Below are 17,802 nucleotides of genomic sequence, written 5' to 3'. Positions count from 1 at the left end.
ATTAGCAGCCAAACAATCCATCCATCCATTTTCCAACCCGCTGAATCCGAACACAGGGTCACGGGGGTCTGCTGGAGCCAATCCCAGCCAACACAAGGCACAAGGCAGGAACCAATCCCGGGCAGAGTGCCAACCCACACACCAAGCACACACTAGGGCCAATTTAGAATCGCCAATCCACCTAACCTGCATGTCTTTGGACTGTGGGAGGAAACCCACACAGACACGGGGAGAACATGCAAACTCCACGCAGGGAGGACACGGGAAGCAAACCCAGGTCCCCAGGTCTCCTAACTGCGAGGCAGCAGCGCTACCCACTGCACCACCGTGCCGCCCCAGCCAAACAATGACACAAAACAAGCAGCCACATGACCAGCTCACAATAGCTGAAAATAAAGAAGGGTGAAGGTCTTAGTAAAACAGACGATCAACAGTTTTGGAAATGTCTGCTGTGGCAGAATGAAAGCAGCAACAAGCCATGGAATTACATGACGGGTTCAATTAACAGCCAGAATCAGCATCTCATTAAGAAATTGGTTGGAGTTTGAATCCCCAATTTAATTTATAATCTGTTGGTTCGTTTCACATCTAATTTCTGTTTGACTGTCATTTAATGAAGAAAAGAATCAATTCAGGGGACTGAATCCTTAAAAACAGGGCTAAAGAAAAGAAGTTAATTAGCAGTGAAAACTGGTCACTTATTATGAAAAAGGTTAGAATGAAAACCTGCAGCCACTGCGGCCCTCCAGGCCTGGAGTTTGACACAAACAAGTAGTGTGGGGGCCTTTAAAACTCAATTTAGAGAAAGAGGATTTGCAAGCTCGGGTCCTCCCTGTGTGGAGTTTGCATGTTCTCCCTGTGTCTGGGTGGGTTTCCTCCCACAGTCCACAGACATGCAGGTTAGGTGCATTGGCGATCCTGTGTGTGTGTGCCCCCTGCGGTGGGTTGGCGCCCTGCCTGGGGTTTGTTTCCTGCCTTGGACCCTGTGTTAAGATATAGCGGGTTGGATAATGGATGGATTTGCAAGCTTATCGGGCTGCATAGCCTGTTCCTGTCTAAATTGTTCTAAAGTCTTGATTTTGCTACTCATCCCCATCCATCATCCATTCTGTAATTAGCCCGTTAAAGCAGCAAGTCTACACATGAAGGAGGCAGCTTGTTGTTGGCTTTTGAATTCCGCAGAAGCCCTTCAGGACACCGCTAAGTGGCTGCTGCAATGAACACCAATTTACAGGCCGTAGTTTTCATACCTGCTGGGACACAAAGACATCCAAAATTGACCCAACTGCCTTTATTTTATTTGCCATTGCCGCACTTGCATTTCTTGATAATAAAAATGAGAAACAAAGCAGTGATTTATGAATAGCCATCCTTAAATTGATTCAGCATTGACTGTTCTACCAAAAGCAACAAAAAAAGCACATATTCATCTTTGTACCGTTTCCATTCCTCTTTTTCAATTTCAAAAGGGATGGAGAGCACTTTCTAGCGGTTTGATTAGTGACTGAAGGCGTAAGGCACACTCTGGTAAGAACGCAGTAAGACTCACAGCAAGCCACATTTCCATCGGCTCGGCTTGTTCTCGGTTTTCTTTTCCTCTCCTTCTTTCCCTTCTTCTTGTTTACGCTTGGAATAATATCCAGAGAACACACTCTTCACTTCTTCCTTTTTGTTTAATTCCAACATCCACCTATCCTGACGAAAGTAACTCAGCTTTCCCTCGCTGACCTCTGAAACCATCTCACATTTGTCTCCTTTCTGCATCATGGAGACCATTTCCAGCAAGTCAATGCCAGTCTGTACATCCTGCACACCAGGGGCAACACCCAGGGTGATGTGTGCACGGCTGCCGAAAGGAAGACTTGCGTTACACTGCTCTTCATCATCTTCTGGCCACAAAAGTAGCTGATCCTTTGTAAGTTTGACTCTTGCTCCCAGAGTCCTGGGGGTGATGAACAAGGCCTCTATTGCCAGCTTGAAAGCAGCGCCATAATTGTCTTTCACAGCCTGTAAAAAGGAAAACAAAGGCAAACACGTAAAACGGATGTCAAGAGAGTTAATTTGACTATCGACAGACATTTTTGTTCAAGGGGGCTTCCACTCCAAAATTAGCTTCACACAAGGTGGACCCTGACCATTACGTCAGAGAAACATTGCACTAGAGCAGGGGTCTCCAACACCAGTCTTGGAGAGCTACTGTGGCTGCAAGTTTTCATTCTCTTTTCTTAATTAGTGACCAGATTTTGGTGCTAATTATCACTTTGCTTTAATTTTAATTGATGCACAACTTAAGATTCGGGCCCCTTAATTTCTTTTTTTCTTAATTAGCAACCAAACAATATTAACACATCAACAACAACCTGCGTCCATCACACAGTAACTGAAAATAAAGAACGGTGAAGGCCTCAATAATGTCTATCTGCTCAGGTCCATAAAACATTCTGACAGCCAGCGCTCTTAAAAAAGAAAATCAACAGTTTTGGTTTCATTTTCCTGCAGGTCTTGGCACCTGCCCACACTACCAATACCTGGTTTAATGACCATGATATCACTGTGCTAGACTGGCCAGCAAACTCACCTGACTTAAACCCCATACAGAATCTGTCAAGAGGAAGATGAGAGACACCAGACTCAATAATGCAGACAAGCTGAAGGCCACGATCAAAGCATCCTGGGCTTCCATAACACCTCAGCAGTGCCACAGGCTGATCGCCTCCATGCCACGCCGCATTGATGCAGTAATTCATGCAAAAGGAGCCTTGACCAAGTATTGAGTGCGTACATGGACATACTTTTCAGTAGGCCAACATTTCTGTATTAAAAATCATTTTTTTTAATTGGTCTAATGTAATATTCTAATTTTCTAAGATACTGAATTTTGAGTTTTCATTACCTGAAAGCCATAATTAGCAAAATGAAACTAAATAAACGCTTGAAATATATCACTCTGTGTGTAATGAATCTATATAATAAATGACTTTCACTCTGAATTTAATAATTGAAATAAATTAACTTTTTGATGATATTCTAATGTATTGAGATGCATCTGTAAATCAAAAAACCCTGAAGAAATGTTACAAAAACACACTCCGCACTCCTGGCCAATACCGTTAACTGCAAGCTTCTTTCTGCCCTCCACTTATACCAGCATAAAAAGGTTTATGTCGCTCTGACATCACATGTGAAGACGACCATGGAGCGGCTGCTGCTTCACCACCTGAGGCCACAGGTCCGCCACACCCTCAACCCTCTGCAGTTCGCATACCAGGAGAAGGTGGGAGCGGAGGATGCCATCATTTATATGCTACACCGATCCCTCTCCCACTTGGACAAAGGCAGAGGTGCAGTAAGAATTGTGTTTCTGGACTTCTCTAGAGCCTTCAACACCATCCAACCTCTGCTCCTTAGGGACAAGCTGACAGAGATGGGAGTAGATTCATACCAGGTGGCATGGATCGTGGACTATCTTAAAGACAGACCTCAGTATGTGCGTCTCAGGAACTGCAGGTCTGACATTGTGGTCAGCAGCACAGGAGCGCCGCAGGGGACCGCACTTTCTCCGGTCCTGTTCAGCCTATATACATCAGACTTCCAATACAACTCGGAGTCCTGCCACGTGCAAAAGTTCGCTGACGATACTGCTATCGTGGGCTGCATCAGGAGTGGGCAGGAGGAGGAGTATAGGGACCTAATCAATGACTTTGTTAAATGGTGCGACTCAAACCACCTACACCTGAACACCAGCAAAACCAAGGAGCTGGTGGTGGATTTTAGGAGGACCAGGCCCCTCACGGACCCCGTGATTATCAGAGGTGACTGTGTGCAGAGGGTGCAGACCTATAAATACCTGGGAGTGCAGCTGGATGATAAACTGGACTGGACTGCCAATACTGATGCTCTGTGCAAGAGACGACAGAGCCGACTATACTTCCTTAGAAGGCTGGCATCCTTCAACATCTGCAATAAGATGCTGCAGATGTTCTATTAGACGGTTGTGGCGAGCGCCCTCTTCTACACGGTGGTGTGCTGGAGAGGCAGCATAAAGAAGAGGGACGCCTCACGCCTGGACAAACTGGTGAGTAAGGCAGGCACTACTGTAGGCACGGAGCTGGACAGTTTGACGTGTCTGGCGGAGCGACGGGCACTGAGCAGGCTCCTGTCAATCATGGAGAATCCACTGCATCCACTGAACAGGATCATCTCCAGACAGAGGAGCAGCTTCAGCGACAGACTGCTGTCACCGTCCTGCTCCATTGACAGATTGAGGAGATCGTTCCTCCCCCACACTGTGTGACTGTGCACTGTGGTAACCGTTAACATTATTCAAAGTTATTGTCTGTTATACCTGCATTTTTATCACTCTTTAATTTAATATTGTTTTTTATCAGTATGTTGCTGCTGGAGTATGGGAATTTCCCCTTGGGATTAATAAAGTATCTATCTATCTATCTATCTTTAAGAATGTTAGTTTTTAGATAGATAGTTAATGTAAAGGATCTCACTTCCCATTAAAGGATTGCATTCTCCTAAGGAAGAAGAGCCTACTCTGCCTTTTCTTATATAGTTACCCTGTTGTATTAGACCAGTTCAGCCAGTCATTGATGGGACCCCCAAGTACCCCAGTAGCAATGCATGATCCCCCCCCCCCCCCCCCCCAGCCCCCCAATCCACTCTCTGATTACTGACTGGGTAGAGAGGCTCTTTGGTGCAGTGAAAGTCAATAAGCAGTTCCTTGGTTTTGCTGATGTTAAGCTGCACACAACTCTTTCTGCACCAAGAAACAAAGTACTCCACCTGACTTGTATACTCCTTGTCACCCCCCCCCCCTTTTCAATACACCCTCCCCATAAGTACAGAATCATCATCAAAATTTCTGCAAGTAACATGACCTGGTGTTATATTTATACTCCAAGTAGTACAGAGTAAAGATAAAATTAGACAGGACTGTTCCTTGCAGTGCTCCAGTGCTGCTCACACAGTCCTTGAGTCTCACAAACTGCAGTTTCTACGTCAGATAGCACATTATCTAGGACACCATAGATTCATCCACCTGAACATCTCTGAGCGTAACCCTTAACAGGGATAACCAGATGGTACTGAAGGCACTGGAGAAATCAAAAAACACAATCCTCGCAGTGCTGCCAGTTTTGTCCAGGTGAGAATAACCCTTGTGTAGCAGACAGATAATTGCATCCTCCATTTCAATCTTTCTTATAGGTAAACTGCAGTGGGTTAAGGTGGTTTTCCACAAGTGGACTCATATAGTCCAGGGCCAGTTTCATCAAAATGCAAGATTTAAGTGATTCTACCGTTTTGGGGGATTTTTGGATAAATGCTTTCTTTCATAAGAAAACTTACATATCTAAATGCCTGCCTGCAGCCTAAAATATCTTAAAAAAAGGGTTTATTCCACACCTTCTTTTCTGAGTATTCAGAAGCCCCTTCAGCAGACCCATAGTCACAGTACTTTGTGGTACAATGAAGTGGCCCTTCATGATGGAAAGTCTCAAAGTCGATGGGCTTCTCTCCAGACTTCAGGGAAACTAGAATACAAAAAGAAAAATGAATAAACTGTACTATAATCAATACTGAAATACTATACAAATAACACAAGATTCTAAGAACAACAGACAGCTAAGCTCACATGGATATTAAGAATCAAGATCTGAAATCCAAGACACTGACATTTTAGGGGAGTTAGAAACAGCACATCAGTCTACACGGTCAAAAGTGCTTGAGCCCTCAAACATTAGAACTGAAGCAATGGTCACAACTGCAGCACATTTGAAGCAGACAAGCACCATATTAGCAGCAGACCACCTCTATCCCCAATTCCTCTTGCAGAAGGCGAAGTCTCATGTTTATATCCTGACTATTTAATATGGGAATGTTGGGCCCTTCGCTTTGAATTCAAGGGGATCCACCACATAAAATTTGAATTTGCATATCCATGCTAATATTTTAGTTCCACATCTGGTCAAACAGTGGGACAACAAAATAGAAGATCTTAATATATACAGTACATCTCATTAACACCCCCGTGACCCTGTGTTCGGATTCAGCGGGTTGGAAACTGGATGGATGGATTTCATTAACATCTACTGCAAATTGTACATACAGTGCATTCAAGCACAATCCAACCATTTTCTGAATATGCTTTTATCATTACAGTTTGGTGAGGAGCTGGAACTGATCTGAAAAACACTGGGCACAAGGCAAGAAGCAAACTAAGGCAAATGTTTACTCTGCTGGAGAGTCTACTCACACATACACCTGACGGCATCAGATACAAGTCAGGAATCAACCCTGCACAGGATGCAAGCTCACTGGACAGCATACTCTCTCACACACACACACAAACCAGGGACCAATGTGGATTCACCATTTCAAATGTATTTGCTAAGCAGACAGTTTTATCCGAAGTGACTTACAAAAAACAGTCAAACAAATCAAGTAAACATCAGCCTAAACTAGAAAAAAAACCATCTCTGCAGAATAAACACTGGAGGCTTGTTCAGAGGAAACCAAAAAAGCCACATTCCCTGTTTTCTGCTCCACATCCACTCAAAAGACACTGTTTGATTCTATTCACATTAAGCAGAGGGCTGCACGGTGGCGCAGTGGTAGTAAGGAGACCCGGGTTCGCTTCCCGGATCCTCCCTGCATGGAGTTGGTATGTTCTCCCCGTGTCTGCGTGGGTTTCCTCCCACAGTCCAACGACATGCAGGTTAGGTGCATTGGCGGTCCTATATTGTCCTTAGTGTGTGCTCTGTCTGTGTGTGTGCCCTGCAGTGGGCTGGCACCCTGCCCGTTATTTGTTCCTGCCTCGTGCCTTGTGCTGGCTGGGACTGGCTCCAGCAGACCCCTGTGTTAGGATATAGCGGGTTGGGAAATGACTGACTAACATTAAGCAGAAAAGTAGCTTTAAGTGTTTATCTCCCAACACTAGGTGTCTTGTAACTACTTTACTCATTCACTAATCAAAACAGTATTCGCCAACAGCGTGCAAGACACGGTTAGCCCAAAATCCTGTCGACTATGCCAATCATTTTGTCATGGAAGTGTCCTGGGGTGACCCTATTCTTGTTATGCTTTGGCCAGGTTCCTTCCCTGGATTATGTTTATGTTATGTTTTGTCTTTTTCATTCATTTTTCAGTTTAAATCATTTACTATAGTTAATATTGTTCTGCTCATTTATTATTTAGTTGATGTCTAATATATTGTTTTTGTTTTGTTTAAAAATATTTATGTACTGTTTCTTTAAATGTCTATGTTCCCTGTATTCTGTGGGTGGTTCCCCAGGAGGCAGGGCCACCCATATGTCAGTTTTGAGAGGCTCGCCCTATAAAGCCTTATGGGAGATGCAGTCCATTGCCATTGGTGGTTGGTTAAGTTCCTATTTTGATTATTTGTTTCTTTGTAACCAGTAACTTTGTTACTGGTTCTTGTGACTTCTGCTACTGCTCTAAGGACTCTGATTTCTGTTTTTTGTATTGGGACTTGGGATTGGCTTTTATGCAATACCTTTCTGCCTCCCTTTCTGTTATTTTTTGAGTATTTTGTTATTTTTGCAATTTTTGTTAATAAATCCTCTTTTATAAAGATTCAGGACTGGTCTCTGTACAAGCCAGAGTTGCTCTTGTGAGACATTTTTTAGAGATATTTGAGACTGCTTTTTGCATTCTGACCTTTAAAAGCCTGTTCAAGCCTCACCATTTCCTAGTTTCAGGCTCCACTAGTGTAAGATCTATTTTTGGGCAGACCAGTTAGGTTTCTGGCCTGTTTTCTCTGAGCCATTTTGAAGGCTTCACCTGAATTTGCTACTTTATGGCACCAGACTCACAACAATTCTTACTTTTAGATTCTTTATTACATATAAAAGAAAAGCAAAGTAATGAGTGTGACAAACAATACCAAATACAACCTGGATAGATAAGAGCTTGTCTTGCTAGGATTCTAGGCATGCAATATACTCCAGACAACCAAGTGGCTCTTCATCTTAGTAAGCTGATTGGTTTCTGATCCAGCATGGTCTCGGTCTTAGTCCATCATTCCAGCCAGAGACCATACCAGATCAGAGACTCCTAGTATGACACCTGCTATCCCATCCAGGTTATAACTGGTATGATTTGTCACACACATTACTGTTCTTCTGTTTTTGGCACATTTAGGAACCTTAAGTTGGAGAGTATTAATCTGTAATGTAAAAATAAAAGTGTAAATCTCTCTTGTCCTGATTGTTTTGGCTTGTAACAGGCTGTCAAGTATAAATATGAAGGCTATAAGTGGGGATTTAGGACACTTTATCCAGGTCTATATAATATTGAGAGTTGGAAAGTGAGACTAGGGTTACTCTAGGACCCTGCCTTGATAAATAAATTATTTGAATACTACACCTAACCAATTCAGGAACACTGTAACAGAGCATTAATTCACTGCAGGGCTTGCACACACACACACACACACACACACACACACACACACACACACACACACACACACACTCCAAGCCACACTAGACAGTCAATTTACAGCTGCTGGTTAGCCAAACACATATGTCTTTTTAGTTGTGGGTGTTGTACTGTGTTAGCCATCAGGCAAGAATGGGCTCGAGTTGTCTCGAAAGCTTTGTAATCTTTCTATTTAGCCAATAAAAGGTGTCATTTTGCTTCTCACTAGTTCTGGGTGGAAAGTCCACAAATAAGTGGGGAAGACAGTCAAACGTCACACAGACAAAAACTGGGTAAAGGACTTGATTCAACACACTGGATTTGTAAAGCAGGGGTACAAACCCTTGTGCCACTTTTGTGACCTTGGTAAAGGTACTCATCGGGCAGATTTTGTGTAAATCAAAACATTTTTTCCCCAAAGAAATTACTTTAGAATAGTTAGCCAACAAGAATGCTGATCCCTCAGGTAGGTAGGCTAAAGACACCACTGCACAATTTCTACCTTAAGTTGGTTGAAGGGATGCACTTGGGCTTTTAGTCAGAGTCAAAGTGACTGAGATGTTTGACATTTGCCTTTTAAAACTCTCAGTGTACAAGCTGGGGTGATTTTATTCCAATATTTGTGGTTTTATTTCTCTTTTTGCCTAAAGAGGATGTCTACCATTTTATTTATTTATAAATTAGTAGTTGACTGTACAGTTACCAGTAACCTTCCGATACAATTACCACATTTACAGTGCTTACACTCTTCCACATGCTTCTTGTCTTCACTCAGTTCTTTCATGACTTTCAGAAACTTATTACAAAGGCTCTTTAAGTGATGTCCACTTTCATGAGTCAGGAACCAGCCATAGTATAAGGGCAAGAGAGGCTGCGACAAGGCTTCTTTCATTTTTTCCATTTCTGAGACTGAGGGTGGGCCCTGGCATTGCAGTTTCTTTTCATGTCTCCAGGTTGTCTTGGGCTCAATAATAAGGACGGTATATTGGTGGCCATTTGCAATATCAAAGAGCTGCTCTAGCCATTCCAATTGGTGGTTGGTATGATCCACAACAATGACTTCTTTCCCATTCTTACAGGAGAGACTGATATCATTGGCCAGTTTCTCAAATTGATTTGAATGCCCAGGCAGAGGGGGGGCATAAGAAATCACCTGGCAGCTTTCCCTAAAATGTTTGTTGATTTCCTGGGCTAGTAAGGTCTTGCCACTACCAGGAAGCCCTCTTATAATCATTAAAGTACGGAAATAATAATTATCATTTGATGTATCCGATAGAAACGGAAACTCCAGTGAGCCATTCTCAATGCTCGACATTCTGCTGTTGCTTTTTTGTTTTGAAAAAAATAAAAATGACTTGAGGGAAAATCTTCTAACCTGAAAAAAAAAGAAAAAAAACAAAGTATGGTTGAATTTCTAGAACAAGAATTTCCAAATTAGATATCATCAATATTCCCATCTTTAAGCAAACAATCAATTAGTACTAAAAACAGACTTAGTGGAAATTGAAACGCATTGATTTAGATTTTACAAGAGTTAAATACTCAAGCTTTCTTTTACATACCACAGAGTACAACCATTTACATGAATATCTATAGAACAGTAACTGGACGAATGCTTTTGCTATAAGGTATTACAGATACAGTAAAACCTTGGATTGCGAGTGACTTGGTCTGCGAATGTTTTGCAAGATGAGCAAAAATTAATAAATTGCAATTTGATAAATGAGCGAGGTCTTGCAATACTAGCAGTACGTATACACTTTGTCTGCCGAGTGTTGCATGATCACAACTGAGCCAATGGTGGTTCTCGCTCCTGCTGTGGGATTGTGGGTAATTGTCTCCCATGCCCACTCTCAGTCAGCATGCCTCACTCGTATAGTCAACATCCATGCGAGCGTATGCTGTTTATTATAGCACTGTGGCCATGTGTGTGTGCGTAAAGGATTTTTTTTATTTTGTGTGTGAGTGATGAATCTGTTTAACGACAATACAATGTCACATTTCTGCAAAATCCTCAAAAGGAGGCAAAAGCAACTGTCATTGGATAGGTTCCCTGTTAAAGTCGGAAACAAAAAAAAAAAAAAAAAGATTCCAGTCAGCCAACAGATAGCAGGGATTCCGTTAGTTAAGAGTGAAAGCCCTCCTCCTCCTCTCCTCTCTCTTGTCCCCCTTCACACCAGCCACGATTCTTTTCAAAAGTAAAGTGAAAGTTAATTTCTTTTATGTATTATATTTTGTATTAATCATTTTTATATAATTATTTCTGGGTTGTGTAACGAATCATCTGAGTTTCCATTATTTGTTATGGGGAAATTCACTTTGATATACGAGAGCTTTGAATTACAAGCATGTTTCCGGAATGAATTATGCTTGCAAACCAATGCACCACTGACATACTAAAAAACTCAAGTGTTACAGGACTTTACAAAGGGACACTTAAAAATGGGAATATGATACACAAGACCACATCCCGGAGCTCAAATCCTGCACATCCATGACTTACACATCCCAGTTCTATCCCACTCATCCAGTTCAGTGTCATGGAGAGGTGCTGCCTATCCCAGCATTAGTGGGTGCAAAGGGGAAAGAACCCTGAAAGAGCATTCAGTCCATCACATGGTTCACACAGTCATTTAAGGGCAAATTACAGTTGACAACTAACCTACCATACACATCTTTGGGATATGGGAGGAAAACCCACCACAAACACAGGCAGAACATACTAATGGCTACACAGTCAGTGCCCTGGCTCAGAACAGAGGCAGGCCAGTACCTAAATATACCCAAGTAAAGAGAATGCCAGTTCAGTTTAAGAATAATAAAACTGATAATGTTATATTCCAGCCAGGGTCCCTCTACTTGCTGAAGTTAAAATAACATTTTTATGTCTTTTCTGATTCTTTTGTTTATGTTAACATTGTTGGTCATTTAATTTCTATGTATCTTCCATGAGTCTTGTTCGTAGTTCCCGTCACTGTCAAGGAGCTTCCCTAATCCTAATAAAGTCTGTGAAAACCCACAGTCCCTTGTGGTTCATTGAATGCTGCCCACAGTTGGTGGAAAGCGTCTCTAGAGATTATTCTTATTGTGCTTTCTTCATGATTTCCTGGGTTTTTTTGACCTCTGTGCTCTGTCTTTTGACCATTTTTTGTATCATGCACTGAGATATTGTTTGCTACAGGATGGTCTACTTCAAGCAACGTGTTTGGCACTTTGGTTATTACAGAACATTTCTGTATAATAAACATTTTTTGTATTTATAGATATTCTAAGTGTGCCCTCTTGTTACTAGTTGCAGTTTGACTGTTTCTCCCCTCTTGTAGGGAATTTTGAGCCATTATTGGGACTTTTGTGCTTAGTAACTCTGTACTTCATGGCAATAACAAACAATGACTAGAAAACTACAAGATAGTTTCTAATAAACACCAGACAAAAACCGTTACTCTTTCACACAGCAAATAGGTTAAGTAAATTATAGTACAGCAATCAGAAACGAACAAAGAAGAAAATGTGAAAAAGAAATTTACTGAACAAGTAGGTAAGCAAGGTGTACCAAAATTAAAAGTGACATATTAATATTAAGAATTCCAGGAAGAAACAAATAAAATAAAAAACAAAAAAATGGAAGTGGTATAATCATATACTCAAAACAAAAAATGACTTTTGATAAGATTTTAAGAAGTGTGCTTTGAACGTTGATTGATGAAAAGTGCCTACGCTTTTATTTTACGACTTTTTTTTTTACTTTTAGGTACACTTTTTAACTTAATATAAGCATGGTTTTTAAAAAGTATTGGTATATATTATTCTCAATTTGGGTTTGTTTTAGTATAATTTTGTAATCAATATTTTAACACTTCCTTTAATATTTCTATCCGTTACTAGCGCCATCTATTGGTGAAATCTTGAACTATTCTTCATATGAAAATTTCATTTCTTAATTAACATGGATTAATTGATCAATTAGTGAAACGGATTATTGATTCATGTATTGTCATTGGAAGTGAGTAAGTGTGCAAAATTTCAAGTCATTTGGTCAATAAGAAGTGGGTTAAATATTGTACCAGACAACAAACAGGTGAAGTTAATATAAAGCGTGGTAATAATAATAATAATAAAAAAAAATGGGAATATTTCGAAGAGGATGATTCTTTTCTATACCCACTGTATTCCTATACAGAGTGGCGGGCAACAATTTTTGATCAAAACGTGGCATTTTTATTGCTTACTTATTTATCTGCACTATGTAAGTTTGTATTTATTTTTTGTATTTCATGTTAATAATTTGTTCTTTAGAATTCTTATTTTTTGTAAAGCACTTTGAGCTGCATGTTTTGCATGAAAATGTGCCATAGGCACAAAAGTTCTTCTTGTTGGCTCCACTGTTAGGAATACTTTCACCAAACAGGAATATTACATTATATAAAAACACAAGTATATATCCCATTGGGATTAATAAAGTATCTATCTATCTATCTATCTACATGCTGACACAACATGTGACAACTCAGGACGGAAACAAACAGAAAATGGCAGACTAACGTGACGATTCTGGAACCTAGTTAACTGTCCTATTATGTTACAGGTCATTTTGACACTCTCCATTTCCGAGTTGTCTAACATATGGTTTACTGTCAATTTTTCATCCTGAAGTTATTAGACTTTTTGCCATTTACGGTCATGGTCTTACATGTAAAGTGTGGTCACTTTAATACAAATGTGGAAAGTCTGTACTGTTTTTTTAAGTAAACGTGATGAAGTGGCTTGTTTTGACCCAGACAGTTTAAGATACAGAGCCAAAACAAAAACATCTGCTGGGTCGCTGAGCGTGGTGGTAAGTAGTCATCTGACTCATGTAAAAGGAACTGCGACTTGTCCTTTATAAGGCTGAGGGCAGTCCCTTGCAGTAATGAGCAGGTGGCTCCTTCTCTTGGGGAAATACCCACAACATACAAGGAACATAACAGATACATAAAGCAAATAATTAACAAAAGTAACATTGACATAAATGAATGACTCAAAAACTACCAAAAAGGACATAAAACAAGGATTAGAATCCCAGCCAGGGGAGAACCTCATGTTCTCTGAGGAAGCAAACAGGCAGATTTAATTTTGAGGATGCAAGTGCTGCTAGAAGACCAAAATAACTGCATGTAGGACCTTTGTCTGTGTGAGTAAAGGGCACACTCTCAAGCTAGTGCATAAAAATATAATCACTCAAGTGGCATTTAGACGTATTAGGGCTCATCAATACCTTAGCTCAATGTTTCCCAAACTCGGTCCTGGAGACCCCCTGTGGCTGCAGGTTTTTGTTACAACCAGCTTCTGTTTTTAATTGAACTCCTGGGCTGATTAAGTGAACTGTTATTTCCCAAGTTCTGTGTTTTGGGAACAATATAGAAATTAGAAAACTAATTGATAAAAAAAGATTATATACAGTATAATATATATATATATATATATATACATACATACATACACACACACACACACACACACTGTATATTAAAATGTACCAAGCAGTTATTTGGGAATAATGTATTTGTTTCTTTTTAACAACTAGGGGGCTCTGCTCCCTTCACGCTTCGCTCGCCAACCTCCGGGACAGCCACTTCACGTCTCTGCCGCTCGCGTATGTGGATTTCACTTTCACCAAACAACAAATCTTTTAATTCTCGCCAGATACGCCTCTTCATTGGGAAGAAACACTACTTTTCCCTGATGACAACACGAATTAGACAATCTACAAGTCTCCGACTTAAAGTTTAAAGCCGAACAATATCTACATACTTTTGACATATCACCTATGTCCATATAGTCGATCTCTTTTCGCTGTTCTGTTATTTTACCGAGTAATAATTTCCATTTGTTAGCACTAATGCTATCTTTACAATCAGTTTTTTGAGACTTTTGAATTTTAGTACTTTCATAATCTCTAACCTGCTCTGCATGGGTATCGCATCAACGTTTTTGATCCTCTTTACGACATTCTACTGTGTCTTCTACTCTCTGTCTTTTATTTCTGACCCTGCTTGGAGCTGAGAGCGCAGGAACTATGTCTGACAATAGCATTCACACGAATGAGAAGTGAGTGGAACACGGGCATAGTTATAAATGTTTGAGAGAAGGGCGGGACTTGTCAAAATGAAATTATCTCCGAGAAAGTCTCGTCTCAGGATTTCTTTTTATAATAGAGAGATATTTTCATCTTGATTTTCATTCTACTTTTCCAGATGTTCCAATTGTTTAATTAATCTGTTATTTACTAATTAGTGGGTCTAAGATTGAACTAGTTGCAGCCTTTGATTATTCAGTGTTGTTTGCGCTTTGAGTAGTGAGAAAAGCGCTATATAAATGCAAAGAATTATTATTATCTGCTTTGCTCATTTTTGATTGTCATTAATAAGATACTACGAAGTGGAAAAACTGCACAGAGTAAGGGTAAAATATAATGAAATCAACAAAAGAGAGTTAAGCATTTTAAACTATAGCAAAAGCAAAAATATTTCTAAATGTCTTATAAATGTAAAAATCATGCTGTTGTGCTTTTCTGAATGCAGAAGAAAAAAAATACCAGCTAATTAAATAAGATCAGTGCTATCAAGTGTTATCGCTGATTATGAATCTGGTTGGAACAAAAACCTGCAGCCACAATGGGTCCCCAGGACTGAATTTGGTAAACACAGCCTTAGCCAATAAAATTAAAATGCATTGTATTATGATATAAGTTAGTTTGAGCACTACAGAGGCCTAAGAGTTGAGTGTTGAGACATGTGCCCGTGACGTAAGCAGTAGCTTGGCCTCAGTCAGACTACTGTGCCATGACTTAACAGCACTGCTGTCTGCAGCCGCACGCTCTTATACTGTATTAGCATGTACATTTATATTTATGCATCTTAGTGATAATAAAAAAACAGATATTAGCTAGCATAAAAAATCAACTGTTAAAGGCTTGTCTTTTTTCCTTTTTTCAAGTATGAAGCACCGTGTCAAGGTTGTTGGCAGCTTGGTCCTTATCAGTGAAGCTGTGTGCGGACGCTCACTGGCACAGTTGCCTATTATGTTAGCCTTAACCTTACAGGATGCTAGTGCAACAAGCAATCATTTATTGAATTATTTATTGATTAGGCAGTCCAGTTTTCATAGATGGGTCCTTCTGAACCCAAATTAATTGAAGGGCGGCATGGTGGTGCAGTGGGTAGCGCTGCTGCCTCGCAGTTGGGAGACATGGGTTTGCTTCTCAGGTCCTCCCTGCGTGGAGTCTGCATGTTCTCCCCGTGTCTGCGTGGGTTTCCTCCGGGCGCTCCGGTTTTCTTTCACAGTCCAAAGACATGCAGGTTAGGTGGATTGGCGATTCTAAATTGGCCCTTCTGTGTGCTTGGTGTGTGGGTGTGTTTGTGTGTGTCCTGCGGTGGGTTGGCACCCTGCCCGGGATTGGATCCTGCCTTGTGCCCTGTGTTGGCTGGGATTGGCTCCAGCAGACCCTCCGTGACCCTGTGTTCAGATTCAGCGGGTTAGAAAATGGATGGATGGATGATTAATTGAAAGGCCATCTATCTTAACAGCTCAGAATTAGGCCGTAAGAATGAAGGGAGGGGTAATCAGGTGATGCTCACCTCTGGGTGGCAAATCGCAAATCTGTCTTCCGAGCCAGAAGGGTTGGGAAGAAGATTGTTATGGGGATGTCTACGGGGACAAGGGTATTGCTACAAAAATGTCTGGAACACCAGGTGATTGTTATGAGAAAAGGTACTGAATGAGGTCATCATCATGAGAAACCCTGTACAGGAGATGATGGGAAACAGTGTACATTTTTATGATAAGAATTATATTAAATTTGGGGCTCACTTTATGAAATGAGACAGGCTTTATGTGCTCTGCAATTGTTTTCTATGCTGTGCAATAAAGTCTAAATTCTGATTGCCTTTATAAAGACACTTCTCGTTTTTTCTCAAGATTTCTTCACAACAAAGGAAGCACAGGAGAAGAAGTTAGATGTGGCAGAAAGGAGAATGGGATGGATGTGTGGTAGTTACAAAAAAGGACAGAATAAGAAATGAGACAATCGGAGGTGCAACAAATGTGGGAGAGACATCAAAAAATAAACCGTGAAAGTAGGCTGAAGTAGATGGGACATGTGATGAGGAAAGACAATAAATACGTGGGCAAAAAGAGTGATGGGAATGGAAAAACGGGGAAAGAGAAAGTGAGGGAGGCCAAACCACAGGAGGATGGGTAAAATAAAAGAAGATCTGAAGCAAAAAGGCTCGACTGGCGAGAAGATGATGGACCCAGCTGTTTGGAAAAGGTTGATCAAGCACATCGACCCTACATAGAAGTGGGGAAACATGAAGAAGAAAGGAGCGTGTGGCACTTTGGAACTCTTAAGCGAGAGGCATCCAGCTGCAAACATCCACACCGACATGGTCGAAAATCACATTTAGACCTAAACAAGTTGTTGCTTCTTCCTTCCGAGGTATTGCAGTCTGTAGGTTCACTCTGTTGGCCTACTGCGCACCATTTACGATAACGGAAAGCACGGCCCCATTCTCTGGCGGAATTACTTAGGCCAACACCTCGGATGATTACCGATGCCGCACTTATTATCGGCTATTTTCGTACTTTCTCTGCCATATTAAAGTGCTGCCTTCCCCAATTAGAGAGCAAAAATTGACGATATTTAAAGGCACTCACCAAACCAGAGACGAGTCTTGCCATGCGCAGTTTGCTCACAGAAACGGTTAGATGGGCGGGTATTTCCTCGCTATAAACAAAACAGTCGGGCGCCACGAGAATTATCAAAAACGAAAACGAAACTGAGCGGTCAAAATGGGCGGGAGTTGCGAGTGCGGCCGCGCGCAGCGTCGTGACGGGAAGAGAACGCTGGGCGGAGTGCGCAGATTAAAGCGCCGGTGAGACAACGACACCTGCCGAGCACCTGCAGCGCTGGGCTGTGTATCATTAGGTAATGCCAATAAAGAAAGCAATGTCCTGCCTTTTTAGGTATAAGGCGTATTTTTTAAAATAATAACACTGCACTTGCACTGTTAGTTGTAATCTTTTATGTTAAAACTACTTTATTAAAAAATCTACCCAGTTAGACTAACATGCTGGTCTGCCGGCTACACTCCTAGTTAACTGTGCTTGGGAAGCCGACAGGCACAAAGTTAGTTATTGTGTGCGGCTGACTGTCTTCCCGTCTGGGACAAAATCCCACTAATACAGACTCCGACACCCTGCAACTAGAACTGCAACATGTTGTTTTTCTTTTCCTCTCGATTTATTGCATTTTAAATCCATCATAATTCTGTAATCTAATAATAATTTCTCTTTAGCCGACCGCAGCCAAAC

At 41.1% G+C, this 17,802-nt stretch overlaps 2 protein-coding genes across 2 annotated transcripts in view; both read right to left on the bottom strand.

Annotated features, from left to right (window-relative positions):
• The window catches only part of nkiras2 (NFKB inhibitor interacting Ras-like 2), a 292,782-nt gene that overhangs the window by 75,852 nt on the left and 199,128 nt on the right, over nt 1–17,802 (bottom strand). The window lies entirely within an intron of this gene.
• On the bottom strand, nt 1,277–17,343 carry cnp (2',3'-cyclic nucleotide 3' phosphodiesterase). The gene is made up of 4 exons (XM_028818695.2): nt 17,146–17,343; nt 9,196–9,826; nt 5,416–5,543; nt 1,277–2,007 (listed from the first exon to the last, which is right to left on the bottom strand). Exons 1-4 carry the CDS (start codon nt 17,167–17,169, stop codon nt 1,546–1,548), a joined length of 1,245 nt encoding a protein of 414 aa, XP_028674528.1. The 5' UTR covers nt 17,170–17,343; the 3' UTR covers nt 1,277–1,545.

The sequence above is a fragment of the Erpetoichthys calabaricus genome, chromosome 14, assembly GCF_900747795.2.
Source record: "Erpetoichthys calabaricus chromosome 14, fErpCal1.3, whole genome shotgun sequence".
NCBI classification, from domain to species: Eukaryota; Metazoa; Chordata; class Cladistia; order Polypteriformes; family Polypteridae; genus Erpetoichthys; species Erpetoichthys calabaricus.
This window is presented reverse-complemented; position numbering and strand designations above follow the sequence as displayed.

Coding starts and splice junctions, on each gene's coding strand:
- cnp (XM_028818695.2), bottom strand. CDS start 17,169: ATGGCAAGACTCGTCTCTGGTTTG. Junction 5,544..9,195: donor CAAGAAGCATGTGGAAGAGT/GTAAGCACTGTA, acceptor TTTGTATTCTAG/TTTCCCTGAAGTCTGGAGAG. Junction 2,008..5,415: donor CTGAATACTCAGAAAAGAAG/GTGTGGAATAAA, acceptor TCCTTTTTACAG/GCTGTGAAAGACAATTATGG.